The sequence below is a fragment of the Prorops nasuta genome, unplaced genomic scaffold (assembly GCF_024137725.1).
Source record: "Prorops nasuta isolate Cenicafe-Biocafe unplaced genomic scaffold, Cenicafe_Pnas_1.2 PNAS00014, whole genome shotgun sequence".
NCBI classification, from domain to species: domain Eukaryota; kingdom Metazoa; phylum Arthropoda; class Insecta; order Hymenoptera; family Bethylidae; genus Prorops; species Prorops nasuta.
In genome coordinates this window covers 343246-351526 of record NW_027116811.1, presented here as the reverse complement: position 1 = coordinate 351526, position 8281 = coordinate 343246, and the positions used below count along the sequence as shown (strand labels likewise).

Here is an 8281-nt window from a genome sequence, read left to right as displayed (position 1 = left end):
GTTTTGGATATTTCGTGCTTTTAAGGGCATGCTAGAAACTTTTAAGAAATTAGTTTTATTAAATAACATCGAATAGCGTATGCAACTGTATTACCAATTTTTTTAGCCAGTTACAAAAATAAACAAATACGGAACAAATCCTATAATTTTTGACGTAGCCAAGTAAAATTTGTTATTCAGGGGGATTTTGCAAAATCGCTTTAAAGTTATAATAAACAAATATACAGCATAATTGAAAGTCTGTCCGTGTGAATACCAACCTTTGCTTAAAATAAGGTAGTTTATTAGCCGCTTACAAAATCCTACAGTTATACTTGTGCTTCATACCATTATTCTTTCAATAATTACTGTTGCTTGCGTGGATCTGTGATGCTCTCAATATTGAAACTTAAGATTTAGTGGGATAAGATAATAAGTAGTTATTAATATTACATTTTTTAATCGCAATTTATATAGATGCATGTACAATTGTTTTGGATATGTCTTATAGAAATGTTATAAATATGGAAAAACTTGCTTAACTTCAAAATAACTATCTCTGCTTTTATTGACGGTACTGATGTTTATACAGAATTTACGCGATGTTGGGGAATAACTGTGAGTGAAGAACGCGGTACAGTAAAGAGCTTGTATTCGTGCAGAACACTTAAAATACAGTTTTAACGCTTATTTCTACACACCTCCAGCTATATATACGAACGCTGTTTATCTTTTTTTTTCCTTTTTGTTTTTCTCTGTTTTTCACTTCCCGACTTTTATCAAAGCGTACGTATGCACATACACTTCACTTATTTGCGTACATACCACGTCTTTTACTCGACAATAAAATACAATGTTTTGTTGCAATAACAATCGTTGTTAGGCGTGTGTATATCAGCGGAAATGATTTAAATGAATAACGCTGTACGGGGATTAAGGCTGTGAATGGCCTAAAGAAAACAGAGAGAGACTCACGAAAAGTTATCGCTCACTGTTTCTGGTTTAACCTTCTTCTGAGGAGAATTTGCTTGCGGGCGTACATCCGTACCGGGTCTCTTCACTTGTGGATTACTTTTGACAGCTGTGGTTGGATCTGCTAATAGAAAGATTTGTTACCACTTTAGCATTATTGTTAAAAGAAAAGAACAATAAATGCTTCAATTAAAATAATTAAAAAGTCTAACCTTGCAACCACCTAACTTGAGTAGCTGGCCCGTATCCTTTATCATTACGTGCCGCTATTCTAAAGATAATAGCTGGTTTCGTCGTGGTGTCAACGTGTGCAGCACTGAGGGAATTGTTTGTTACAGAACAGGAATTATTTGAGCCACAATAGACTCTAATGAAGGCTAACTGATTTGGTGTCGATACAATCGTTCTTGATTCCCCGTCATTATTTAATGCCGTACTGGCACTTCGCACTGCTAGATAAACGGAATATTCTAAAATAGGTCCTACGTTGCTAGGCGGCGGTTCCCACGATATTTGTGCACCTTCCGCGGATTTTGAAATCTTTATGGCGCTAGGAGCACCAGGGAATCCGGGAAGACACGTTTTGAATGCAGATACCTGTTTACAAATTACACATTTTAAACAATGAAGAATTTAGGTGTAATAAACGAATACCGAAGAATAGTTGAAATGATGAATACCTCACTCCAGGCACTTCGACCGCAGCTATTGACAGCAGCAACTCTAAATTTATAAGCGGTACCAGGCTCTAGTGGAATTTTACCTCTTCCCTTAAATACATCCATTGTTAAGGATTGTGATATATCCAGTGGTTCATCGCCAGGGAGATAATAATGTTGAACAGTGAAACTAGTTCCCTTTATTACGCCTACGTCATACCATTCAACTTCTTTTTTTTCGTCCTCATTCTACAAAGAAAAGACAGATTGTATGATAAGTAAAGATTTCGATCATAAAACCAGGGAATTTGCTTAATTTATATTCAAAGAGAGATGAATACTCACTAGCTCGCTCTTAAACTTCACGGATTGCTCTGCCGAGCCCAATGCAGCAGTAGCTAACGTAGTCAAAGCAGTGGAATCATCGCCAGTATTAGCTTGAGCATCGTTGTTCACCATCTCCTTCATATCATCCTTATTACTATTTGTATCCAAACCATCGCTTGTTTCCATTTTTATTGGAATATTTTGCTTCGAAACATTTACCGATTTTTCAAGAGATGCTACACCGTTAACTGTCGAGTTAGAAACTTCTGGAATTTTTTCTTCTTCCATAAGTTGTTCATCAGGCTGTTCAAATTTCATGTGCATTTCGGCTGCGGCAGTAGATGATACAGGCACATGTAAATCTATCAAACTTAAACCTGTGTCTGTAATCATTGGTTCATCTTTGTTGTCTAGCTTTTCCATTGAAGTATCACTTTTTGGAACATCGTTTTGGGAATCAGTCGTTTCAAGCTTGATCTTTACAATATCATCGCTTTCGTCATCAGCTGCCTGTAACTGGGATAAAACATTATTCTCGCTTGACAATTCGTTCAAAATAGGTTTTTCCTGTGAATCTTGAGAGCTATTATTAACAGTCGCACTTTTCATGCTTTCTTCTGTACCATCACTTTCAATATTCATTAAAGTATCCGTCATCGCATCCGATATTTTTTCTCTCAAATTTTCCAAATTCTGCTCAGTTTCCAAGTTATCCATGCTGTCGACTTTTTCTAACGATTTTACTTCCACCGAATTATCGTCAACGTCACCGGCAGATTCTGCATCCCTATCATTTTTTATAGACGACTGTTCTTGAAAGTTATCTGCTTCGCCTTCAGTACTATCCATTGGTGCGTGGGTTTCATCGTGAGTAGCGTCAGTAGACTCTGAATGGTCAACACTGTCAGTTGCCTGCTCGACTTCTTTCGATGAAGTTTCCTCAACGTGAGTGCTTTCGCTAGTTATCGCCGAGCTAATATTTTGCTCAGTTTCACGAGGATCCTCAACAGAATCATTCACTGCTTCCTCATTCTCGGGTGTAGGATCCCCATCTAAAGCTGCGCTTTCACTTTCATCTTCAGAAAGAAGAATATCCATTGGACCATCCACCTGAGGAATTATAAAGCTTCCATCTCCATCTACCTGCATCGGCTCGGCGCCGGTCATTTGTGAAACCAAAGCAGCTGCAGTTGCTGCTGCTTCGTTTCCATTGCAGCTATCCTCCAATTTATCATCACAGCTACCGTCATCCGTAGTTACCATGAATGATAAACCACTGGCAGGTTCTTGAACTGGGTCTATCAAACCTGCTTCTGCTGCCAATGCAGCTAATGCAGCATCGGTGGTAGCAGGGCCATCAGAAGTTGATGCTATAAACGATAAAAAGATTAACAACAAACTCTTTCTATTATTACTTTAATTAATATATATATATATATATATATGTATATAGTCCAATTATTGTGAAACTCTAGATTAAGTTCTTTACCTAAAGAAGCAGAAGGTTGCTTTTGAGAGGAAACGAAAAGCATTTTGCCAGTGTCTACCGCATCGGCGGTATTAGGCGTTGTCACTACCGAACTACCTGACGGCATAAGAGTTACAGTCTTGGCACCAATACCACTTGACATTTGAAGAGTAACTGGTTTACCAGGAACCGCTACTGTATCCTGAAATTGATCGATTTAAAAGTTTTAGTAAAGACAACATCTTCACCTTTATATTATTATTGCTATCTAAAGTATAATAAAAAATAAAGAAAAGGAAAGGAATTTCGTAGATTAATATCATCGAACTAACTTGTGATTTTTGAATCGTTGGCATAGTTACAATTTGACTTTTCCCAGGATTGAAGATCGCTTGTGGCGATCCTTTTGTGGCTATAGTCACCGTCTTTGGTACACCACCTTGGCCAGGCACTGTTATTGTTATAGGCTTTCCAGCAGTTCCCCCGCCCATCGCACCAGACGACACGACGATCATTTTAACTCCTTGTTGATTTGTAACATGATTTGTAGCTGATAGGGGCAAAACATTAACAGGGGTAGTAATATTGGCTCCTTGACCGGAGCCTGCTTGTGAGGTGGTTACAGCCTGTACTGCTCTTAGGCCCGAGCCAGTCGTTACAACAATAATCTGGTTTGGTCTACCTACCAATCCCCCATTACCTCCAGGTTTTGTAATCATAATAGTTTGTTTACCGGTAACATTTTGTCCCTTGCTCATAGCAACAATACTCGATGTCTTCATCGTCGTAAGTATCTTGGATCCCGCAACAGTATTTGGATTTACCAATCTAAAGATCGTTGGTCCTTGATTTACTGGCTTTGTACCTGTTGGCGTTTGAACGGTTTTTCCAGGTATCAAGCTTACTTTAGGAACCATCATTCCTTGACCAGTTTTCAGAAGATATCCGATCTGAGGTTGTCCCGCTATATTTTGCCCTGGTTTCTGTAATATTATTTGTTTACTTTGCTGTGGAGAAGTAGTACGTAGGACAGTGGCCCCGGGTGCTGCAAAACGTATTTGTTGGCCTGGTGTGACATTTTTCATTCGAACAGTATTAGTGGCTGTTGTGGATGCTGCTGCCGCTACTGCCGTTGTTTGTTGTGGAAGAACGGGGACATTATTCATGCTTATTTTTGGCGTTGCTGCTGCAGCAGCAGCCAATGCAGCTATACCAGTCATTGCAGCCATGGATGAGCTCTGTCCACCAGTTGTGGTTGTAGTTGGTATGGTAGGGGATGGCTGCTCAGTACTCGTAACAGCTGAAGTGATCAACGGTGACCGTATCTTTATAACGTTTCCCCCTGCCTGTGCCGTTACTCTTGGCGTAGATGGACTCACTGTTTGTTTCTGTATGGTTGTCGCTATAGACTTTTGAATAGGACTTTGTATGGTGGACTGAATCCTTGCAGGTGATTGAGTTACAGACACTTTTGCTGGTGCTGTATTTGTTGCAAGCGTAGTAATGGGAGGTGATGTGACAGGAATAGTTGTTGGCGTGACTATAGAGGGTGTGGCTACAGGTGTATTTGTAGTAGCAGCATTGTTTGTTGGGAAAGTCCCTGCTGATGCTGGTGGCATATCATATTTCTGAATTTGTAGAATGTAATATTGGGCGGATGGAGTAGCTGTCCAACTAACTTCTAAACTTTGTGTTGAAGCTCTAACTAACTGAACTCGAGAAGGAGCAGATGGTTTACTAACTTCAAGATACCAAAGATCTTTACAACAGACCTACCAAATATAAGAACAATTTATATTAAACATTAATGCTTTTTTCAACATTCAAACAATAAAAACTAACCCTAACCTGGTTGTTCCAAGCTTTACGGTATCCATCTCTCCCAGACCATACATACAGTCTACTATGTATGCCAACTGCACAATGTCCAGCACGAGCACGAGGAACATTTTCTTCAAGAGAATCAATAGTCAGTTGCTCCCAAGTTAGTGTTTCTAGAATAAAAATGAAAAAATGAAAAACTTTAAAGCAATCAATTAATACTTCAGTAAAATGTCTTTGACTCTAAAACATACCCAAATTTAAACATGCCAGTGTGCTTGTACATTTCCACTCCTTTTCATGAGTAGCAACTTTGACATCATCTACGACCAATGGTACCCATCCACCAAATACGTACATACGGTGTCCAATCAAAGTGGCAGTGTGAAGAGATCGTGGTAATGGGGTGGGACCATGTACCACTGGTTTGTTCCAAGTCATAGAATCAACATCAAGAAACCATAAGTCTCCAAGACGACAGCCACTCATACCACCATATATGACCAAACAAGATTTGCCAGTTATACGATCTGTATAAGCCACCCCAGTATGAGATTCCCTAGGAGGTGGTGCATGGCCATGAGTTTGAGGTACTTCCCAAGCAGTTAATCCATTGGGAAGTAGTTCCAGTGTATACAAATCATTTAAATATCTTGGTATATTATTTTTAGGATCATCGCTGTCATTAGCTAAACCACCAAATAGAAAGACTCTGCTACCAATAAGGGTAAAACTATGTCCTAACCGTGGACATGGTGGAGGATCATGTTTTGGTGGCTTTGGCTTCAATCTCTTCCATTCCCATCTACTTGCTTGAAGTTCGTACAGTTCATTAGAATATTTTCCATATTCTACCATTCCACCAAATACTAAAATACGCGTTCCATCTACTACAAACCCATACGCGGCGCATCCTGGTGGAATATCTCCTTTTGTAGATGGTACAAACCATTGGTTAGTCGCTGCAAAAATATTTTTAAATTACATTATTCTATAATATTAATTGTTGATGAAACTAGAGATTTTAAATTGGATAAAAGTACGCGCAGTTGATTATGCGCAAGCGCAAAGATTAAATTAAAAATTACTCAAAAAACTACTCTGCTAAAGAGACTTTGTGAATTGGCTTTATAAACCGTGTGAAAAGACACGATAAAAAAAATAAAATAAATAAGTACAAATAAATCGAGAAAGAAAGCTGATTTAACATGATCAAGAGAATAGGGGGTGTGGGGAGAGGGTAGGGAAGCAAGAGATAGAAAGTATGGATGTAGATATAGGATATATGAGAATTATAATGGATAGAGTGTTAAAAAACGTAAACGTGGAATGTTTGAAAGGAGAAATAAATACGGTGGTGCATGCTAGTAGTGAAACAAAAACAGAGACAGAAATTGAAGGGCACGAAACTGCCAGCAGAGCAGAGTCTCGTACTAGTGGTGGTGGGGAAAATAAGTAGCAATGGCCGCTCCCGCGCGTACAAACATGTATAATGACAAACTCTGAAATATTGCGAGATAAAGCATGTCGATAGGGTAACAGTAAAATGGATATAATGATAAGCAAGCTTTTGAGAGGTAAGATGATGGAGAGAGCGGGCTATATGGTATCCAGAATGAGCATAAAATGAGAATTTCGAGGCATCTCCGGCCGGTGACCGTCTTGTCAATGTATGCCGCCATATTGGATCGCGGGAATCGTCAAGAACGGCGCGCACAAAAGACGCAACGAATGAAAATACTTACCAGTATTGTAAACATGCAGCTCATCGACAATGCCTTCATTTCCACCACCAAAAACAACCATAAGATCCTTTATGGCGACTGCTCTGTGCCCATGTCGGGGTCTTGGCTGTGGCCCGGTTGGATTTGTGATCCGCTTCCACTTTAACATGGGTGCCGCCATGATGACCGTCGATCACATCATTTTTTAATGCCGCGCAACCATATACACTAGTCTATATTAGCCTTCAAGAAAACGTAACACTCAATTAATTCCAATATTCAATAGTTCTACTTAGCTTCAACAATATTTATTACTATACACCCAGAGTCTACACTATTCCTGGCTTATTGCCTCTTATGAGGATTCTCAAAGACACTTCGAAGAACTTGAATCTACGGTAGTAGCAGTGTACATACACTCGGTCGTCGGCACTGTACGTTCCAATTCTAACCTCCCTTGCGTAGCGGTATTTTATGAATTCTAACCAAAGTTCACAGGAGTAAGTACCGCGTAATTATATACCGATTGTAGATCAATGTAAAAAGTAATGAACAACAATGAAAAGCTTATAGAGAGAAACGATAATAATAAGACGCGAAGTATATATTTACGTTTTTACGTGCACAATGTTTACGGCACTGATCTCACTCTTTCTACTACTAGTAACAGAGTAATACTCTCAGTAATCGCCGATGCCCTTAACTGTATTGTACATATTTTTCCATATTGCACAATCAATATTTATCATGAAACTTATCGTTTTATCATCTTAAAACCTGACACATAAGTCAGATATTACGTTGAAACTGAGAGCTGACAAGTTCTTCTCCTTCGTTAAAGTTGCGTCAAAATGAATGAAAAAGTGTGCACCACAGATTACCGATTTTCTTTCCACAAACCATCACTGAGACAAACACATGTAATGTTGACAAAATCAAACAGAACAATATTTTAAGCTGCTGTTATTTATCGGTTCAACGATTTTTTTAACCAGACGTTTGACGGGCGCGCACAAGCGACCTCCACACTCCACAAGACTCCACACTTTACACACTGTTCCCGCAGCACACATCCCCACCATTGCACTTGTATTTGCATGGATGCGTTCGCCAATTTCAAGTTCGTTCGTGTTGTCTGTGGTATCTATCCTCTTTTATAAAAAATATATACTAAATGTCACATTACCTATATATTTTTTTATCGAATAATACAAATGTTGATAATTTGAACAAATCTCAAGCTACATATGTATGTACATATGTACATACGTAAATTAAGTTACCCATGTGTTCAAAAAATTCTTCCCTAGTTAGCATAATGTTTTTTTAAT

General features: G+C 38.9%; 1 protein-coding gene across 6 annotated transcripts; it reads right to left on the bottom strand.

Annotated features, from left to right (window-relative positions):
- Nucleotides 1-517: 517 nt before the first annotated feature.
- Hcf (Host cell factor) lies at nucleotides 518-8022 on the bottom strand. Of its 6 annotated transcripts, none has more exons than XM_066735165.1 (10): nucleotides 7266-8020; nucleotides 6972-7193; nucleotides 5481-6188; nucleotides 5248-5399; nucleotides 3738-5177; nucleotides 3427-3607; nucleotides 1956-3307; nucleotides 1632-1859; nucleotides 1164-1548; nucleotides 518-1075 (listed from the first exon to the last, which is right to left on the bottom strand). In XM_066735165.1, exons 2-10 carry the CDS (start codon nucleotides 7129-7131, stop codon nucleotides 951-953), a joined length of 4731 nt encoding a protein of 1576 aa, XP_066591262.1. In that variant the 5' UTR covers nucleotides 7132-7193; nucleotides 7266-8020; the 3' UTR covers nucleotides 518-950. The 6 variants fall into 6 exon arrangements, with proteins under 6 accessions (XP_066591262.1, XP_066591264.1, XP_066591268.1 ...); XM_066735167.1 differs by having other exon boundaries at nucleotides 7563-8020; XM_066735171.1 differs by having other exon boundaries at nucleotides 3768-5177; nucleotides 6972-8022.
- Nucleotides 8023-8281: the final 259 nt, after the last annotated feature.